The sequence below is a fragment of the Pithys albifrons genome, chromosome 27 (assembly GCF_047495875.1).
Source record: "Pithys albifrons albifrons isolate INPA30051 chromosome 27, PitAlb_v1, whole genome shotgun sequence".
Taxonomy (NCBI): domain Eukaryota; kingdom Metazoa; phylum Chordata; class Aves; order Passeriformes; family Thamnophilidae; genus Pithys; species Pithys albifrons.
Genome location: NC_092484.1, coordinates 4,569,616 through 4,588,791, shown reverse-complemented (window position 1 = coordinate 4,588,791; position 19,176 = coordinate 4,569,616). Strand labels below are relative to the sequence as shown.

Genomic DNA, 19,176 nt, shown 5'->3' with positions numbered 1-19,176 from the left:
TGCTGTGTTGCTATTCCATCAAGCAAACTTGACCCAGGCACTGAAAAGCTGTAACTCGAATAACTCAAATAGAAGAGACACAAAATGGGAGGGATGTAATCACAGCTTTAAATACATTTATTAGTCAGATCTCAGCTCCCTGCAGCACTCGGCAACCACATCCACCACATGCTCCCCCCGGGAGCTGCTCTGGAACCACCTGTGCCCATCACACGGCCTGGGCTCACTGTCTGCTCACAGGTAAGGCTGATCCTTGGAAATTTCCCACTTCTTAAGTGGTGGTCCTGGTGTCACTGCTTTTTTTCCTGCTGTTGTCACTGCAGAGCCTGAACTGGGGCAGAAAAAGAAAGAGAGGCAAAGCTTTAGTAACTATGGAAATCACAGTCCCAATCAGAAGTCCAGGTTTTAGTAGGGCTCGAGGGATTTGTTAATCACAGTTCTACAATGGTTTGAGTTGCAAGGGACCTCCAAGATCATCTCCACCCCCTGCCATGGGCAGGGACACCTTCCACTGTCCCAGGTTCGTCCAAGCCCTGTCCAACCTGGCTTTGGACATTCCCAGGGATGGGGCAGCCACAGCTGCTCTGGGCAACCTGTGCCAGGGCCTGCCCACCCTCACAGGGAAGAATTCCGTCCCAATATCCCATCTAACTCTAGCCTGTGACAGTGGGAAGCCCATTCCCTCCTGTCCTGTCCCTCCAGGCCTTTGTGCAAAGTCCCTCTTCAGCTCACTTGGAGCCCCTTTAGGCACTGGAAGGGGCTCTCAGGTCTCCCCAGAGCCTTCTCTTCGTCCAGGTGAACAGCCCCAGCCCTCCCAGCCTGGCTCCAGAGCAGAGGAACTCCAGCCTTTGATGCATCTTTGTGGCCTCCTCTGGACTCATTCTAACATATCTCTGTCTTGGGTACCCCACATCTGGACATGGGTGCTGCAGGCGGGGTCTCACCAGAGCACAGCAAGTGAACTTTCTGCCACCTCAATTCTCCGCCAGGAGACACAGACACAAATCATGAGCTCCCCGTTCTTCTACCAACCTGGGTAACTCCGCACCGTGCTCCGGGTGGAACTCAGGGCTGACCCCGCTCAGCGGCGGCAGCAGCGCCCGGGCCAGACCTACCTGCCGGGCTGTGTCCCCGCAGCCAGAGTCCTGTGCGCCGCCACCACCACCACGGGCGGCTGCGACTCCCGGCGCCCATCCCGGCCGCAGTAATAGTTGTCAGCGAACTTGTGGCTGGGGCCCACCGGGAGCTGCGGCGGCGGCTGAGTCCTGGGCAGAGAACGTTCGGAGCGTCAGCGGCGGCGGCCGAGCCCCGCTCAGCGCCCCGGCCCCGCTCAGCGCCCCGGCCCGGCCCCGGCACCTCTTGGCGATCTCCTCATAGCGCAGTTGCAGCTTCGCCTGCAGGTTCCGCTGCAAGGCAAGGCCGGAGCGGCTCAGGCGAGGCCGTCGCCCTGCGCCGGGGGCTCGGCGGAGCCAGGGGCGCAGCGCGGCGGCCCCACGGGTCGGGGGAGCGCCGGGCCGGGCGCCGCTCTTACCCCCGCCAGGAAATTGCGGAACCGCTGCACGATCCGCGTCGCCGTCGCCATCTTGGCCGCGGTGAAGGGCAGGGCCGCAGGGGGTGCCGGGAGCGCACGCGGCGCGCTGGGTCTCGCGAGGCTTGGCGCTATATAAAGCGGCGCGGGGCGGCGCCGCCCCTTTCCGCGCCGCGGAGCCGCCATGGACACGAGCCGCGTGCAGCCCATCAAGCTGGCCAGGGTGGGTGTGCGGGGCCGGGCCGGGCCGGGCCGGGCCGCGCCGCACCGCGCCGCACCGCACCGCCGCGCTCACCTTCCGCTCTGCCTCCGCAGGTCACCAAAGTGCTGGGCCGGACTGGCTCCCAGGGGCAGTGCACGCAGGTAAGCGCGCCGGGCCGGGCCGGGCGGTCGCGGGAGCCGCGGGCCGGGCCCGGGCGGGCTGATACGGTCCCGACCCGCAGGTGCGTGTAGAGTTCATGGACGACACGAGCCGCTCCATCATCCGCAACGTGAAGGGCCCAGTGCGCGAGGGAGACGTGCTTACTCTGTTGGAGTCGGAGCGCGAGGCCCGGAGGCTGCGTTGAGCGGGGCCCGGGGCCGCCCGAGCACCCGTCCCCGTGTCGTCCGTCGGGGGATGGAGCCCGACCACCATCCCTGAGGCGTCCGTCGGGGGATGGAGCCCGACCACCATCCCTGAGGCGTCCGTCGGGGGATGGAGCCCGGCCACCATCCCTGGGTCGTCCGTCGGGACATGGAGCCTGGCGCGGCTGCTCGAACGGGCGCGGGACACGGGTGGGGGAGCGTGGCCCTGTCGTCACTGCAATAAAGGGTTTTTCCAGTAGCCCCGTGCCCCGCGTCTCACTCAGCAAGTGCCTCGGAGCTCTGATTTGTCTCATACCTGAGCACCTGGCGCTTTCCTCGGGTCAGCAACACACCCTGCTTGTTGCTGGCGTTACACATAACTCCGTTGTAATATCACTGTATTATTGCATCTTTATTGACCTATCACAACAAAAATAACCCTGTTTTCATTACAGCAGCCTGAATCCTGAGCTTCCTGGTAAGCGATTTTCTGTATGTAACAGTGAAGTGGCCCTGAAAACTTACTGAACTTCAGTGACATTTAATCATAAGCTGGAAATCAAGCTTGGTACCAGCTTGCAAAGCAACAGCCTGCTGCTTCTGTCTATCTCTCCTCAGTAAGCTGTTCTCTGAATGCTGCTATTAATACACTTATTTACTGCCCTTCCTGGGAGTCACCTGCAAAGATCAAGTGCTCGTCTCTCCCCTTTGATTTACTGACTCCTCTATCTCACTTTCTTTGGCTTTCTCCTCCACCACAAGATCAGCTAGTAAGATCTATTGTTTCAGGATATTACATCAAGCAAAATTAGGGCTGAAACATTTAGTAATGAGCCTAAAAACTGTCCTGGCTCAAGGGCTGTTTTTTCTATCTGCTTAGAGTGGTCCTGGTTTGTGGTGTGTTTGAGCCAAGACAGGTCTGCAGCCCCTGATCTCTGATGTGAGTATTCCTGCAATGTTCAGAGCCTGACTGAGGCAGCTGGGAGGAGCTTTGACTGTGGGTCTGTGTGTCCTAAAGCTGAGCAGAGCCCTGCTGGGACAGATGTGCAAATTGCTGAACTTGAGCAGACAAGGACATTTACTGTAGGGCTGGTGTTAGAGAGTATTTGAGTATTTATGGGATTTTTCCCTCCTGCAGGTGTTGTGCTGTGGACACCTCACGGGCAGCCTGAGGTGGATTTTGTGCCCTGGAGAAAGCCCTTGCCAGTGTGTTCACTCTGTTGCTTGATTGGTTCTTGATTTTTTTGGGGTTTCAGTTTCAGAGCATCACACAAGGACATGCTTCCTGGTTCATGGGATGCAGCAGAGCTCAGAACTGGCCATGAGTGCCAGAAGTCCTTATCAGAGTTTACATCTCTGGCTGCTGTTTCTTCCTTCACAGCCTCGGCAGTGACCCAAGAGTGTTTGCTGTGGCCCCTGGCAGCACTGACTGCTGGGGGACCAGGACAGGAGCCACCAGCTGTGAGTTGCAAGACAGAGGGGAATGTCATAGTGGAAGTGGCTCAGAGAACTGTATTCCTTCTGGGATGTCCCTGTGGGGTCAGCCTGGTCCCTGCCCAAGTGAGGAGGGAGGGGATTTGCATCCCCACACTCAGTCTGGTGATTGCACTTTAATGATGCAGCACCACAGAGAGGGAGGGGTGGTGAAGGGCTGTGGCTGGTCCTGGGAAATGAAACAGGCCAAGACACCACTGCACCTGCCTGGGACAGTTCAATGGGAAGAAATTCAGACTGAGGGATGTAGTTGGTGCACAGATTTGTGGGGAATGACTTGGAATGTAGGGGCACCTGCTCAGGGTGGGGGCTGTGCCTCCACTGCAGCTCTTGGGGGGCTTTATCATGACAAGCAGGCAGGATACTGCTGATGATCACTGTAATATTTCAAAATAACTTTAAATTTTATTCATATCTTAAAAATAAACATCAGTATGAAAATACCAGTAAACAGAGTAGCATATTAGAGAGTGGCAGTGAGCGCTGTGTGTTAACTCCAGTGCAAAGCTGAGATGGGCCCACTTAAGAGGGCAGCAGTGGGATGCCCAGAGCAGGTTTGGGTGGGGGGACGATGACTTACAGTTTCTTGGGGGGATGTTTCCCAGCTCAGAATGGCTCAGACTAGGCCTGGCAGGGTAGGAGTGGTGGTGGGGACGCTGGGCCAAGGAGCAGGAATGGGAGCTCAGAGCGGAGCTGCCTTCTCATGCAAAACCCTTTTTTCCTCCCAGTCCTTATCCTTCCCCTGTTCCCACCCCTCCTGGTGCTCACACACTTGCACAGCCACACATGTTCTCTGACATACATGCTCCTCTCTGCAGGCCCTACCTGTGTGCTCTGAGCTCTTCTGGCCCATCTGTTATACCTGGCACTGTCCTCAGCTACTCTTCTCCCCTTTTGGATGGCAAGTGAGCAGAGAGGGACTGTGGGCTCTGGCTGTTTGCACAGTCCATGGGACTCCTTAAATGGGGAAATGTTCAGGAGGTAATTGCCTTTTTTCCCTTGGGAGAAGGACCCCATGTGGGATATTAGTTGGACAGGCTTAGTCACCAAACACTTCCTTGGCCTTCAGCCCCTTCTGTCACTTGGCTGCAGCCCCAACTGCTCAGAGGTTTTGCTCCCACTGAACAAATCAAATCCCAAGTGATTTCATGTTGAACTCCATTCTTTGGCCAAGCAATATAATTTTTTTGCTTTGTGTGCATGTGCTAAAAAAAAAGAAAAGCCCCAGATTTCAGCCAGGAAAGGAAATGCCAGAAAAGAAAGGCGGCAAGTATGTCAGTCTGGAAGTGCTCCCAGCCCACCTCCAAGGCAGCATTAGGCAGCTGGTGTCCCCTCTGTGCAGCACCTCCACCCTGCTTGGGGCCAGGAGCTGTCACTCACCCTCCTGCTCCTTCTCGGCGCTGCCAGAGAGCACAAACCAGGGGCTGTTTCTGCCAGCTTGGTTTTCTGCTGGACCCTCCTCACAGAGGACTTTGGAGGTGGCACAGCTCTCTGGTGGTCGTGGCAGGGAGCAGGGGGGATGGGGTGATTTCTGCTGCCTGCACGTCCCACCCTGAGGTCACTTGATGCTTGGCTCCTGTCACTTGGTGTCACTCCATCGAGGTGGCCACGTATGGGTGGAGTATGGGTGGAGATGGGCGAGGGAGGCCCAGGGACGGTGCAAGTGACAGGACTAAAGCTGCAGAGAGCAATTTGGCACAGAGGGGTGGCAGGCAAGGGGACATAAACTACAGCCCAGTGCTGATGGTGGCTGCTGGCGGGATCCCAAGGTCACTCTAATTTGGTTTCTTTGAGTTCCCAGGGCTCTTTGTGGCTGTTGGTGATGTCCCCTGCTGCAGAGAGAGCAGAGTCATGAAATGTCACCAGAGAACCCTCCAGTGACTCCTGGTCAGGGCCAGCAGGGCTGTACTGAGCATGTAGCATCTGGAATGCTCTGCTCAAGCTCCTGCAGCCCCTTCCTGAAGACCCTCATCCGTGTCACAACCCGGTCCCTTCCCATGGGGCCACCTGCCCACCTGTGTGTGGGACGTGACAGGAACCAGGGCAGTGGTGTGGTACTCACGGGCAGCTGTGCCTTTGTGCCATTGAGGTGAGCATAGAGCAGCCCAGCAATGTCGCTATGACCGGCCTCCAGTGCGATGGCCACGGCATTGTTACCATCCTAAAAGGGAAGGGAGAACACGTGGGAAGGAGTCCGGGGATAGGACAGAGCGTGGGCTGCCCAGGCCCAGTGGCAGAGCCTTACGCTGTCCACGATGGAGACGTTGCAGGTGGGCTGAGCCAGCAGCAGCTTCACGGTCTCCACGCGGCCGTGCTCGCAGGCGCACATCAGCGCCGTGGAGCCCTCCTCATCCTGCAGGTTCACGTCGGCCCCGCAGGCGAGCAGAGCTTCCACCATCTCCTGCCGGCCGTGGCTGACAGCCAGCATCAGTGCTGTCTGCCCAGCCTGCCGGGAAGGGACACTGTCAGGCCAGCCCTGCCCCACTCATGCCCCCTGCCCTGCAGGTCCACTGCCAAGAGCCTTGTGCCAGGCAGGAGGAGCTCCTAAGGTGTTGCCCTCCCCATGCGCTGACCCCTCCATGTTTTGCAGCCATGGTCCTGCCCTCTGAAGAGCTGAGTGTGGCTCTGGCAGCTGTTTGGGGGTGGGGGCAGAGGGTCAGGATGTGGTGGCCCCCAGCCTGTGCCAACCTGGCTGGCCTTGGCATTGACGTTGCCCATGCTGAAGAGCCTCCGGACCACGTTCATGTCGTCCTCCTGCTCGACGGCTGCCAGTGCTGCCAGCATGAGGGCGGTGTAACCAGCTTTGTTCTGGTGGTCCACGTTACAGATCCCTGCCAGGGGTGGGCAAAGGGGACTCAGGATGCTGCAGGGCTGGTGGGAGCCATGGACCAAGCCATGTGCCTGGCTCCCACCCTGCCAGGGTGATGTGAGCCATCCCACTGCCCCACGGGCACAGAACTGCTGATGGGTCCCGCCATGAAATCTGGGCTCTCACCCCCCCGCCCCCGATGCACAGACACAGCCCAGGGGAGTTCTCCCTGCCCCTCTGGTGCCAGGACCTTCCCCCTGTGCTTGGCAGGCCAAGTGGGATGTGGCCTGGGGGGGTGGGGGGCACTGACCTGTGTCCAGCAGCAGCCGCACGATGTGGAAGTTGGAGTGGGAGACACTGTAGTGCAGGGCCGTGTTGCCGTTCCCATCTGCCAGGTTCACCACGTGGGCCAGGAGAGCCGGCGAGACCTCGGCAAACGCCAGGAGATGGTTGGCAACAGTGTCAGGGACGGACGACTTCTGGCTGGACAGACGGAACCACTCCTGCAGGACGAGGCTGCTGCTGGCGAGCTGTGGGCAGAGAAGGGCTGAGCTGGGGCTGTGGCTCCCCCAGGCTCTGCATGGCCCACCCTGCACTCACCCCATGCTGGTGCCCTGGTGGGGAGCAGAATCCCTGCTCTGGGGAGGGCTGGGTGAAGGCAGGACCCTGAACCCCTCAAAACCATGCTGGGATGCCCTGAGCTGAGTCCACACAGATTTTGGGGTATCTGGGACAAAGCCTGGAGCAAAGAGCTGTATTTTGGGGGAAGGTGCTGATCCAGGCTTTGCTGGCCCGTCTCTGAGCAGGGCCAGCCCTGGGGGGATGCTGGCAGAGGCTGGGTGAGCCTTCCCACCCCAGCACCCCACTCACCACCTCTTTGCTCTTGGTGGCACCGGGATGGCCCAGGTGGGTCTTGACGATGAGACAGGCCTCCCGCATCCTGGGGCTCAGCTCGAACCTGGGGAGAGCATGAGGGCATCTGTGGTGTGGGGCTGCATCACCCCACCAAACCCTTGGGGTGGGGCACCCCAAGTCACCCTGTGGAGCTCACTCATGCCTGTGAGCCTCCACAAGCTCCCTAGGGTGCAACCTCCAGCCTGGTGGCAGCCTGGCAGCTTCAGCCTCTGCAAACCTCCACAGAACGGAGCCTTATATGGATGTGCTTGGGCTTGATTTACCCATTCTTAGGCCAAACTTTTCCTTTTTGTTGAAAAATGCCATTGAGTTGGGGTTTTTTGTCCCTCTCCAAACTACTACAGCAAAGAGGCATCTGGGGCCTCTCATCCTTTCCTTAGCAGACCCAAGGAGCTGGAAGGATTGTTTTCTGCTGAATGGTTTCTGCAGGAGCTGAATGTGTTTTTTCCATTGGCGGTACTGAAGCCATGGCAGACACCCTGAGCTAGCAGGGCCAGTGCCAGCCTGTAGCTCCCAGCTGCACAGGGCCAGGGATCCTTCCACATTAGCACTTACTTCTCCTTCACCTCCGGGGCTTCTGGCAGGATCACGCCAGTCCCTTCACACCCTTGTCCTGGCTCGCACACGCCTTCTCCGGCCTCCTCCTCTGAGGTTTCACTGTCTCCCTGCTCTGAGCTGTCAGAGCTGTCAGCTGAAGCCTTCTCAGAGGAGCTGTCACCTTCTTCCTCTTCCTCCTCACTGGATGTGCTCTCATACCTGCACAGAGGGAGGATGCTCAGTGGCAACACAGCACCTAGCTGGTCCCCTCCAGGCCCTGCCACTGCCACTGCCCCCAGCCCAGCATGGGCATGTTGGGGGCCAGGACTGGCTCATGGGGGTGGTAGGAGCCCCCTCAGCACGTACTCCCCATTCAGCACGCCCACAAATTGCAGGCTCTTCTTGCTGCCCTCTGCCTCGCTCCGGGGGGGACCATCCCGCTTCTTCATGATGGACTTCAGGGCTCCTGTGGGGAGAGGCAGATGTCAGGGGCCAGTGAGCAAGAACCTTAGAATCACAGAATGGTTTGGGTTGGAAGGGACTTCAAAGATCATTTTGTTCCAACTCCCCTGCCATGGGCATGGACACCTTCCACTAGGCCAGGTTGCTCAGAGTTCCATCTAGCCCAGCCTTGAACACACATCCAGGGATGGGGCAGCTACAGCTGCTCTGGGCAACCTGTGCCAGGGCCTCACTGCCCTCACATGGAATTTTTCACCAATATCTATTCTAAATTAGTTTGAAACCATTCCCCCTTGTCCTGTCACTACGTGCTCTTGTAAATAGTCTGTCTCTGAGGCTGGCCAAGCAGCCCAAACCCACCAGACCCCAGGGTGGGCATGGAAGAGATGTGGGCAGCTGCTGGGGCACAGGTAGCATTGGCCCTGCAGGCACTGTCCCCAACAGGGCCATCCTCTCCCTTCCCAGGGGATCATCCCAACCCGGACCCTGGTGTCATCCTAGGCACCAACTCACCGGTTGCAGGGCTTGGGGTGGCTCCACTGTCCTGTGCCGGGGACGGGTCCCGGCTGCTCTGTGTTGTGTCCAGTACAGCTGTCCGGGGGGCTGGGCTGTCCGGGCACATCCCCTCTGTTACTCCCACGCCCTGTGCCGAGGGGCTGCTCAGCCCAGGCATTGTCTCCTTGCCTGCACCAGACTCTGTTTTCTTGCCCACACCATGCTCCGTCTCCTTCCCTGCATCAGGCTCTGTCTCCTTCCCTGCACCAGGCTTCTTGTCTTCTCCTGCCAGGAGAGTGCTGCCCATGTCAGTTTGGCTGCCTTTGTTGTCGCAGCTGGCAGCTGAATCAGGTCCGACCGCCACGTCGCGCCCGTCGGGGCGGCAGCTCACTCCGACACAAGTAGTTGGGGGGCAGCACTCCACACCTGCCTCTGCCGTCTCTGGGGGGTCACCTGCTGCCCGGCTCTGTGTTGCTACCGTGGCCTCCACCAGCGCCTCGGCCACCTGTGGCTTGGCTGTCACCTCCTTGTCCACCTGCCCACGGGGCCGGCGGGCACACACCTCCAGCCGCAGCTCCTCCAGCTCCCGCGTGGCCTCCTGCAGGTGCCCCTCCATCAGGGCAATCACCTCCTTCTGGTGCCCCACTGTCTGCTGCAGCAGCTCCAGCTCCCGCTCTGCCTCGCTGGCCAGCCCCAGCGAGGACTCCAGCACCCAGACGGCTGCATCCCTTCGTTCCCGTGCTCCACCGTCCAGGGTGTCACCGCCCTCCTGCTGCGACCGGTAGTAGAAGACGGCATCCGTCATGGCTCGGTCCTCACCCACCGCCACGGAGCGGCACAGCCTCTCGCCCACCCTGGGACTCCTGCCTGGCCAAGCCCTGACTCCCCGCTCCGGCACAGCCAGTTTCTCCGTCAGTTTCCTCAGCTCCACAATCTTGCTTGCTCGCCCCTTTGCTGGCTCTGCTTCGCTCTCCAGCCCCAATCGGGGCGTGTCCTCGCCCCCTGCCCCTGCCTCGGAGCCAGGGGAGTGCCCCAACCCCTCGCTGGGCTCTGCTGACAGCTTCTCCAGCAGCTTTGCCTTCTCCCTCTTTAGTTCACATATCTGTGTCTCCAGGAGGGGGATGGTTTTCACCTGCTCCTCCAGGTCCCGGAGCTGCCGCAGGGCCGCCGCCATCTGTTCCCGCACGTGCTGCAGCGGGGCCGTGCCGAGCCCCGCCGCGGGTGTGCTGCGCCCCGAGCTGCCGGGGCTCCCCCGTGCCCAGCCCGCCTGGCCCTCCGCGCTCACCGGCACCCAGCGAGGCGGCTGGCTCAGGGCACCCGGCGGGCCAGTGCGGGAGGCACCGCTGATGCCCTGCAAATGGCCCTGCTCCTGCTCCAGCCTCCTGCTTGTCTCCAGCAAGGTCTTCTCCACCCGTGGGTTTCGCACGAGGCACTTGCGGGTGGGGGGTGGGAGCAGCCGCACTGGCGGTGGTGAGACAGGGAGGGAGGTTGGCTTGTTCAGGGGCTCCAGGGGTGCCCGGCCATGTGGGGTCACCAGCAGCGCAGTTCTGCCCTCCTCGCTGGCTGTGGAGGTGAGGGACTCGGTGGAGGTCCAGGCACTGGCATGGCTGCTGGGGCTGCGCAGGGTGCTGGGTGGCAGACGGGTCCCTTTTGTCCTGCGAGGCAGTGGCACTTTCTTGAGTGTTTGGCCACTTTCAATGTCATCGACATATTTCAGGAAATCGAGGTCCAGCAGGAAGCCATAAGGGGTTTCCACAGAGTATGAGCTCTTCTCCCCATCGTCCTGGTCCCGGTACAAGAACGGGCCCCCAAGATCTGCAAGAGGAGCAGACACAGTTAGGCAGGATCCTGGTAGAGACAGAAGGCTTTTCCAACTGGCTTTCACTGGAATTTGCAGTCTCCTGGCCTCTACCCTCAGTGATAGGTGATGTGTCTGTCCCCAGCACCCTCAGTGCTGTGGGGTGTCACAGGAATCCCACTCTATGCTGGGGTTAGTGATGGGGGGAGGAAGTCCCTTGGGATGGGATGGGACAGGTCAGCCCTGCTACCCCCCCTTATGCCCCTTCTGCTGTCCCCACTCAGTGATGACCCTGGTCACTTTACCTGGGAGGTTCTGGTTCAGGGGTGCTGGCTGAGCCATCTTCTCCCTGGGACGCTGCTGACCCGGGGACCATCAACCTGCAACAACAATGAGGCCATATCCAGCCAAACCCTGTGACTCGGGGGCCAGTGAGTCCTGGGCAGCCACACCCCCCTTGCTCCATGGCCACCCCTCTCCATCTGCCAGGTCCCCTGGCCTCCCCCAGTCCCGGTGCCGAGGGGCTGATGCTGGAGCCGGGGCTGGGCAGGCGCGGTGCTGCCTGCGGGGCCGTGACTGTTTGTACATTTAAGGAATGCTCCACAGCCTGGCTGGGACGGACGCACTGCCAGCTCCAAGGGTGCAGCGTCACGAGCTGGAGCTCGGCTGCACGGTGGGAGCAGGCCATTAAAAAAAGAGGCTGAAGCTTGTGCATGTGCAATTCTCAGTGGGAAGTTTGCTTTGGATAAAGGGAATTGATGCTTTGGCAAAGCTACATGACTCTGGGCACCTGCCTGCACCCATCGGTACTGGGTGCAATGTCCCCCCTCACTGCCTGAGGTGCCCCACGCTGCTCATTCCTGCCTTGGGGCTGGTGATCCCCAGGAGAGACCTGGCTGTTTCTCCCTGTCGATAATGTGGGATAAGGCAGGGGGACTGAAATAGGAGCCTGGTTTTCCCAGGACCAAGGCACGGACACACTGGAGAGCCAGAGGGATGCGGCTGCCATCCAGAGGTGAGCTCATGACTGGGGGTGCCGCCAGCTGTGAGCGTTCAGCTGGGATCTGCTGCAACGTTTGGCAGCATCCGGGTGCTGGGGCCCAGGTGGGAAGTGATCCTGGTGGCAGCTGGATGGGGCAAACAACACCCTGGAGCACCCACTACTGCTGCACATGGCAGCAGGGGGACATGGTGGCCCTGCCCATTGGGCACAGGTGGCCATGGGGCTGAGCAGCTGTTGGTGGGCAAAGCATTTGGCACCAGGCTATTTTCAGAAAAAAGCAGGGGAGGAGGAATGCCACAGAGGAATGGCAGCTTGGGCACAGCCCTCAGGGAAGCTGAGGCTCAGTCCTGCCCAGGGAAAGGCATGGGATCTGGTCTTGGCTGCACAGAAACACCCTCATCCATCCCCAGATCCTTTGCCCATGACATCCCAGACTTGTCTTGCAGAGATGCTGTGGCTGGCCCTGTCACATGTCCCAGCTTGGGGATGATATGACAGCCCCTGGCTTGCACCTGCTGCTCATGCTGATGTCACTGCCACCAGCCCATGGCTTGCCCTGACCATGTGGAGCCAGCAGAGCAGCTGTGGCAGTGCTGGGCCAGGCTTGGGCTGGGCATTGTGGTGTGGCACCCTCCCACCCTCAGCCCAGTGCACGGGGCTGGGGGCTGAGTCTGACCCAGCAGGGATGAGACCAGTCATCAGGGTGGATTCTGGGGCTCTCCCACTCCTCTGCCAAACCATCCACAGGCGATGAACATCCCAACTTTCAGCTCTCTTTGGAACATCCCAGCTTCAAGCCAGCATCCATTCCACCTCCACTGGGAACATCCTGGCTCCATGCTGCTGGCTTAGTGCCCAAGAGGTTCCACACGTCCCCACCTCATCTAATCCGTTCCACCCTGGGAAGCGTTTGGTTTCCTCCTCTGTGCAGCCATTGCTGCAGGTAATTAAACAGTGCTGGGGTCAGGACAAACTTCCCACCGGGCTCCACACACACTGTAAATCAAACAGGAGGAAGAGACAGCAACAGGAGCCAGAGCCAGCGGGTGCGTTTCCTCGGGGGAAGTGGCCGGCAGCTCCCTTCCGCTACCCAGCCGGGTATTGTCCTGCCTGGGGACAGGAAAAGCCTCCTCTGCTGAGGCCTGGAGGCCTCCAGCGCCACTCCAGCAGCAACAGTGCCCTTTGCACCAGCACTGCCCTGCTGTCCCTTCCACCGAGCCAGGGACAGGCTGTTTGTCCCCCTGCAACCTCCTGCAAACTCCACCAGCAGCTGCGTGGCTGTACTGCCCATCCCAAATGCAGAGGACACCCTCCCATTGCTCCTGACCCCCACCTCTTTTGGTCTGCCACCACCATGGCACTGCTCAGAGCAGCCACTTTCCACCTGGGCTGAAGTCTTGGCAGGGACAATTGCACCAGCCACTTTGGTGCCACAGGCTGACCTTTGGCAGCTTTGGCTGCTTCCCTGGGCACTGGGGCTGGGAGCTGAAAGGGCTGGGCACACAGACCCCCAGGGGCCAGAGGAAGGGGACCCAGCTTCCTTCAGAAGCAATGAAAGTGTTTCCAGCCCCAGTGTTTCCACAGAAAAGTGGGATGGTACAAGCAGAGTGCTGGTGTGGAGGTTGGCAGCAAGAGGAAGAGGAGGAGGATACACAGGGAACCAACGCCCCCAGTGGAGACGGCTGTGTTTTGCCCTGGGCTCACACCTGTATTCTCCCCTTGTGCTGTTCTACCGATGCCAACATGGGAAACCTGGGGCCAAAACTGGAGCTGCTCCGCTCAATTACAATAAAAAACCATGTCAGGGATGGGACAGGCTGGGCTCTTTGGCACAGCTCAGGTACCATCCAGTCCCCATGCCCCAGCCCCAGTCAGCACCCTGGGATCCTTGGCCTCATGGTCTGTAAGGGGCAATATCCCCTTGGGGTCCCCAAGCCCCTGTGCTGGAAGGGGACAGGCTTGGAGGAGCTGTTCTTAAAGCTCCAGACCTCTTCAGGGCCTTTCCAAGGGCACAGCCCTCTGCCTGGCTCAGCCACATGCTGCTCCACCGGCGGGGCCAGGGCTGGACATGGGGAGGGCTCTCCCCAGCTCTCCTCCTGTGCCAAAATACTGAGGTCATGAGGAATGTGAGAAGAACAGAGTCCAGAGCAGCCCTGGCCAGCACAGCTTGATTTATCTCAGCCAGGCACGCTTCCCTCAGAGCTGTATGCAGGCGATAAGCCCAAAAGCTTGAGGCTGTGGCTGTCCCAAAGTCAAAGGGAAACCAGAACAAGTACATGGTTTCCTCCACTGCCAGCAACCTGCTGGGATTCGGGCTCCTCACACGGAGCCAGCTGTCACATGTGCCTATCACCTGCAGTATCACAGTGTCGCTGTGGTTGGGTGCAGCAGGAGGTATCCGGGGCTCATCGCACCTTCCCGTCCCCATCCCCATCCCCATCCCCATCCCTATCCCCATCCCTATCCCCATCCCTATCCCCATCCCCATCCCTATCCCCATCCCCATCCCCTCCTGTGGGGCTGTACAGGAGGGCCTGTGCCCTGCAACAGCCTGTGCCCACTTGCTCAGGCAACCTTTGCCATGCTGTCCAGGCTGGGGCTGCTCTCAGAGGAGCCAGATCCCAGGTGGGTGGATGCACCAATGCTGGCCCAGGGAGCGAAAGGGAAACACTTCGATCTCCTCAACAGTGTTATTTCAGGGTTGGACTGTTATTTCTGGAGTGTCATCACCACCAGCCCAGTTGGCTGAGAGGATGCAAGGGCTGCCCAGGCTCCAGCCCTTTGGGGACCTTCCTGAGCTCAGACGCCACAGGAGCAGAGTCCAAACACTGACTTACCCACATGGGGGATCGGCTCTACGTGTCCCTTCGCACCTACAGCGTTGTAGGGTCCCTTCAGCTCCATTAGAGAACATCAACCCCTTGCCCTGCGCCCTCATGGCAGCTGCCCACCAGCACCTTCCAATGACACCTCCCAATTCCCGTGGGGCTGCTGACAACACACAGGGTCAGCAGTGATGGCCTGGGCTCGCCCTGCTGCAAGGAGGGGCTCAGGGAGGAAATGTTTAAATTTACACCCCAGGTGCCCAGGCACAGTTGGGGTACACACAGAGCACCGTGCACAACCCCATGACGGGCTCCCCGTGTGCATGCAGAGGGCACCACAAACCCCTCAGCGCCTCTATACCCTCCAGCACCCCAGAGGGGGCTGCAGCAGCCTGGGGTGTCACAGCCTCAGCCCTGTGGGTCCCAGCACCTGGGCTGCCCACAGCACCTCCAGCCCTGTGGGGGCCCCAGGACCACACAGAGCGCTCAGAACCCCCAGCCCTGCGAGTTCCCAGCTCTGCAGGGAGCACCGAGCACCCCCGGCCCTGCACAGACCCAGGACCCTGGGCTGCCCCCCCAGCATCTCCAGGACTCCAGGGAGCCCCCAGAAATGGAGCCCTGCGGGTCCCCATATCCCAGGGAGTCCACCAGCATCCCCCACCTCGCGGGTCCCCAGCACGCCCGGGGTGCCCGCAGCCCCCTCCCGGCACCCTCCCGTCGGGGCGCCCGCCTGCGGCCAGCGCGGGGACCCGTGGGGAGCGCCCGAGCGCGGCCCCAGCCCGCCCGGGTGCGGCAGCCGCCCCGCTCTCCTCTCGTTGCCCTCCCGCTCCCGCTCCCGCTGCCGCGGCCGCCCGGGCGGAGCCCCCGGGGTGGCGGATGGCGGGTCCGCCCCGTCCCGCTGAGGCTCCAGAGCGGCCCCTCGGTGGGCCCCGGGTGTGCTGGGGCCCCGGCCCTGCCCGTCCCGTCCGGTCCCGCCGCCCCTCACCGTGCTGCCGGGTCCTGCGCTGCAGCCGGGCCGCCGTCCCGGGCCCGGGGCTCTCGGGCTGCTCCGCCGCGCCGGCAGCGCCGCCGCCGCAGCCCCGGGCCGAGGGCGGGACGGAGCGGGAGCGGGAGCGGGAGCGGGAGCGGGAGCGGCCGGGGCGGGGCGGGGCGGGGGCGGGCGGGGACCGGCCCCGGGCCCGACGGGACGGGCCCGCCCCCGGCCACTCGCCCCGCGGAGTCCTCCCTTCTCCTCGGGGTGGGGGTGTCGCTGTCCCCGTGGCCCCACGGCGTGGGATGTCCCCGTTTCGGTCACTCGGGGTGACCGCAGGAGTGTCCCTCTACGGGGACTGTCCCCATACCTTGTCACCCCGCGGTCCCCTGCCCTGGTTACCCTGGGGAGGGGGTGTCTCTTGTTCCAGAGAGCCCAGGAAGGGGGTTGTCCCCTGCCCCTATCTCCCCAGGGCCGGTGGATCCCAGCCCCGGTTACCCTGGGGATGGAGTGCCCCTAGTCCAGCCCCTGGGGACAGGGTTCCCCCTGACTTGCCCACATCGGGGGTGATGGGGATGAATGGGGCATCCTTTCACGTCCCCCTGGCGCTGGGGTGCCCTCTGCCCGGAGCTCAACCCCGCTGCTGGCCGGGGACCAGGGCTTGGCTGGGGTCCAGCTCCTGCCCCACCGCGCCCCCCCGGCACAGCCTGCCCTCGTCCCACCCGCGGCCGGGAGCTCTGCGCCGCTGGTCCTGGCTGCGTTCCCCGGGCCTGGCCCCTCTGGGCTCCTGGCAGCCCTCTCTGTCCCAGCAGCGGCTGTTTGTCTCCTTTTCTTGCCAGCTTTCTTTCCCCCGCCTGCTTCCCGTGCCGGTCGTTCAGCCTCGAGCTCTGGGTTCTTCCCCATCTCACACGGACCCGCGGCCATTCCCCACCTTAGAGCTTGCCCTCATCAACTGCTCCAGCTCCTTTCAACGCTGAAACCCTCAGAAAGGAGTTTTACTTCTCTTTCCTTTTCAGCCCTGAAGCCCCCAGGTATTTTTCCATGTCTGGCTCTTCTGCTACTCACAGGAAAAGCAGGAGAAACAAGATGTGCTTCCTGATTGTCCCTCCCAGATGCTGGCTGGTAGTTTGGGGACTTCCTGAAAAAGGGTTTGCATCCGGATGGAAGTACCTTAATAGCCCTAATGAATCTACCGATACCAACAGATCTCGTCCCATTTACATACTTGGCCTCTCCAGCATCCTGTGGTAATGAACTTGGTGATTTCACGCCCTCATTCTGTCTCCAAAGCAGTTCTGGAACAGCATTGCTCTTGTCAATTCACTGACTGCTTGGCAAAGAAATTGGTTGGGTCCTCTGCACTCTGTGGCTTGCTTTCTCCATCCAGGTCAGGAAAGGTGGTCTGGAGTGATGAGCCACGTCCCACTGGAGCCCACCTGCCAGCTGTGCTGTGTCCTGGCTCAGAGATCCATGAAGGGCCCACATCCAGGTCCCTCACTCCTGCTCTTGGACATCCGACAACAATGTCACCCACCTCTAGGCAGCAATTCTAGTTTCCTCCTTGCAACGAGAAAAAAAACATAAAGGAGGAGTTGTGGAAACATGAGCTTGGGAAAGTGATGTCACCACAGCTCTGCGGGTGCCAGACCTTGCCCACGCGAATGCTGCCACCCTGTCACCGGGGCTGAGCTGTGGAACAGCAGAGAGGCTTCGAACCACCCCGTGCTCTAAGGAAATACAGCCCTGGGGCTGCCTGAACACGGTGCTGGAGCACAGAACTGTGGCAGCTTGGAGATATTTCCAGGCTGAAACTCACCAGCAGCCTTTGAGCAAACGTTGTTCCCCGCAGGGATCAGACTCTCTGACTTCAAGCTCTGGTGACTGAGCAAATCAAACCTAAGGGACAGCCTTTGTTTCTAATATTCAGTGTTTTCTGCAGAAACTCTGCGTGACTCAGATATGAAGCCATGGCCAGAGAACTCACACAGACTGGTTGGTATTTACACCCCATGTAAATCCCAACTCCACCTGGAAGGCTGCATGGAGCAAAGCCCTTCCCAAGCCTCAGCTGGTGGCTGGTGTGATGGCTTCACCCCAGGCCAGGGACGCCAAGCCAGGACCGGTCTGAGCTGTGGCACCTGCCTGTCCAGGCCAGCAGAGCCTGGCAGCTGGAGCTGAACCCATGTTTGGAGGCAAATGGCAGTGGCTGTCATTGTCTCGACTGTGCCAGTGTCCTGGCTGTGCTGGTGTCCTGGCTGTGCCACTGTCCCAGCTGTCCACACACCTTTGCTGAGCTCCAGTGCAAAGATGCAGCTGTGAGGCTGCGAATGTTCAGGCTGGTGCTTGGGTGGGTGGAAGGTGCACAGATACTCAGTTATTTAAGGTTACAGATGAGGACCAGGGACTGTCACAGACTGGGACCAAGCTCTTGTATTCAGAACACTCTCGTCACCCTGCATGGAGTGGCAGGAGGGCTTGCCAGGCTGCTGTTCCTCATGAAGAGGCAGTTTTGCCAAAAAAAGATGGTTTTCTAGTGCTGGAATGTTGTTCAGCTGTCTGGGGCTCTGCAGACTTTCATGGCATCATGGCAGTTCCCTCATGCTGGCCCGGGAAACCAGCCCTGACCCTCCTGAGAGCATCTGTCTGAACAAGAAGCTCTGGGAATTGATGAGTTTTCATAGAATCACAACATTAAAAAGATTTTTTGGTCTGGAAGAAGGACTCAAAAAAGTATTTTCCTTGTGAATCCCAATCATTTGCTCTCTGCCAGTCCTGTTGGGACTGTGCATGTGATTGTACCTCAGTTTCCCCATCAGAGCGGATGGGGAAGTAACGTTGTGTGTGTGTGTGTGTGTGTGTGTGTGTGTGAGATGCACTTCAGTGTGGCCAGGTGCTTCTCAACAGCGTGCTGGGCACAGAGCCCCAGGAGCTGGAGGTGGCTGCAGACTGACAGATCAGACTGTGTCCCTGTCCCTTCGCACGCAGCACAGGAATTGGGTGGTGTCGGCACATGAGAAACACAAAACTTGGCCAGGATATGATGAGCTGTGAGTGGGTGTTTGCTGTCCCCTTGTGCCATTCAGATGGCCCTTGAATAGAGAGACCCTGAGAAATTCCACTGAAGATGCTGATGGGGAAGGGCTGCGGCCTGGTGTGCTGCAGCACAAGCCATCCTTTTTGCTGGGGCTCCAGATGACTCTGTTCCCTGAGCAGTGGGATCCCAACTTGCAGGCACCGTGGTCCCCTCCATGGGCAGCAGGATCCTACAGCCCTGAGCATCTCAGTCCTGTCTGGGGCAGTGGGCTCCAAAGCCCAGGATGTCCAGGCTGGCCAGTGGTGGCCCATGGCAAGGAAAAGCTGCGCATGCTCAGGGTGCACCTGGAAAACAGTCAGTGGGATGTGTTCTAGTCATTTCCTGGCTGCCTGAGTTCATGTCCACTTGTTCAAGCTCCACCTGCCTGAGCTTCACTCCCAGCACCACTGCCCCCACCATGGCCCCAAGAACAAGCTGGTCTGGCCATGGGGACCAGAGATAAAGTCTGTGTGGCTCTGCCTTGCCCAGTCTTTGTAGGAAAGTGCGTCAATGCCAGCAATATCCCAGCCCAGCATGCTGCCCTCCCGCATGCTCAGTGTCCCTGCCCAGCTGCCCCAGCAGGATGTCCTTGTTTTCTCCCTGCAGGTTTGGAAGTGAACAGGAAGCTCATTTCCTCTTGTCATCTCTCTGCTCGGGATGCTGCAGCGCAACAAAGAGCCCGAGAGTGGAGCCAAAGCAGCTT

The 19,176-nt window shown here is 60.1% G+C and overlaps 3 protein-coding genes across 7 annotated transcripts; 1 reads left to right on the top strand and 2 right to left on the bottom strand.

Moving 5' to 3' along the window:
- Positions 1–94: 94 nt before the first annotated feature.
- On the bottom strand, positions 95–1,633 carry NDUFA7 (NADH:ubiquinone oxidoreductase subunit A7). Of its 2 annotated transcripts, none has more exons than XM_071578351.1 (4): positions 1,532–1,633; positions 1,357–1,406; positions 1,116–1,265; positions 95–331 (listed from the first exon to the last, which is right to left on the bottom strand). In XM_071578351.1, the coding sequence occupies exons 1-4, from the start codon at positions 1,580–1,582 to the stop codon at positions 235–237; spliced, it is 348 nt and encodes a 115-aa protein (XP_071434452.1). In that variant the 5' UTR covers positions 1,583–1,633; the 3' UTR covers positions 95–234. The 2 variants fall into 2 exon arrangements, with proteins under 2 accessions (XP_071434452.1, XP_071434453.1); XM_071578352.1 differs by having other exon boundaries at positions 95–326.
- A 23-nt stretch (positions 1,634–1,656) lies between these two features.
- RPS28 (ribosomal protein S28) lies at positions 1,657–2,351 on the top strand. Its single transcript, XM_071578353.1, has 3 exons — positions 1,657–1,751; positions 1,844–1,891; positions 1,972–2,351. Exons 1-3 carry the CDS (start codon positions 1,713–1,715, stop codon positions 2,092–2,094), a joined length of 210 nt encoding a protein of 69 aa, XP_071434454.1. The 5' UTR covers positions 1,657–1,712; the 3' UTR covers positions 2,095–2,351.
- A 1,615-nt stretch (positions 2,352–3,966) lies between these two features.
- KANK3 (KN motif and ankyrin repeat domains 3) lies at positions 3,967–16,547 on the bottom strand. Of its 4 annotated transcripts, none has more exons than XM_071578346.1 (11): positions 15,416–15,505; positions 10,908–10,982; positions 8,823–10,619; positions 8,214–8,313; positions 7,866–8,066; positions 7,266–7,353; positions 6,706–6,925; positions 6,275–6,417; positions 5,832–6,032; positions 5,649–5,747; positions 3,967–5,418 (listed from the first exon to the last, which is right to left on the bottom strand). In XM_071578346.1, exons 2-11 carry the CDS (start codon positions 10,942–10,944, stop codon positions 5,362–5,364), a joined length of 2,943 nt encoding a protein of 980 aa, XP_071434447.1. In that variant the 5' UTR covers positions 10,945–10,982; positions 15,416–15,505; the 3' UTR covers positions 3,967–5,361. The 4 variants fall into 4 exon arrangements, with proteins under 4 accessions (XP_071434447.1, XP_071434448.1, XP_071434446.1 ...); XM_071578347.1 differs by having other exon boundaries at positions 3,967–5,415; XM_071578345.1 differs by lacking the exons at positions 3,967–5,418; positions 15,416–15,505 and adding an exon at positions 16,466–16,547 and having other exon boundaries at positions 5,439–5,747.
- Between the last annotated feature and the right edge of the window lie 2,629 nt (positions 16,548–19,176).

What these genes read in the sequence shown, in the direction of transcription:
- NDUFA7 (XM_071578351.1), bottom strand. Translation starts at nt 1,582, where the DNA reads ATGGCGACGGCGACGCGGATCGTGCAGCGGTTCCGCAATTTCCTGGCG. An exon ending in TCCGCAATTTCCTGGCGGGG is followed by an intron (nt 1,407 to 1,531) that starts GTAAGAGCGGCG and finishes CTTGCCTTGCAG; the next exon opens with CGGAACCTGCAGGCGAAGCT. An exon ending in GCGGGGACACAGCCCGGCAG is followed by an intron (nt 332 to 1,115) that starts GTAGGTCTGGCC and finishes TTTCTGCCCCAG; the next exon opens with TTCAGGCTCTGCAGTGACAA.
- RPS28 (XM_071578353.1), top strand. Translation starts at nt 1,713, where the DNA reads ATGGACACGAGCCGCGTGCAGCCCATCAAGCTGGCCAGG. An exon ending in AGCCCATCAAGCTGGCCAGG is followed by an intron (nt 1,752 to 1,843) that starts GTGGGTGTGCGG and finishes CTGCCTCCGCAG; the next exon opens with GTCACCAAAGTGCTGGGCCG. An exon ending in CCCAGGGGCAGTGCACGCAG is followed by an intron (nt 1,892 to 1,971) that starts GTAAGCGCGCCG and finishes CCCGACCCGCAG; the next exon opens with GTGCGTGTAGAGTTCATGGA.
- KANK3 (XM_071578345.1), bottom strand. Translation starts at nt 10,944, where the DNA reads ATGGCTCAGCCAGCACCCCTGAACCAGAACCTCCCAG. An exon ending in CACCCCAAGCCCTGCAACCG is followed by an intron (nt 8,314 to 8,822) that starts GTGAGTTGGTGC and finishes CTCTCCCCACAG; the next exon opens with GAGCCCTGAAGTCCATCATG. An exon ending in GCGGCTGCTGCTGGACACAG is followed by an intron (nt 6,418 to 6,705) that starts GTCAGTGCCCCC and finishes CACCCCTGGCAG; the next exon opens with GGATCTGTAACGTGGACCAC.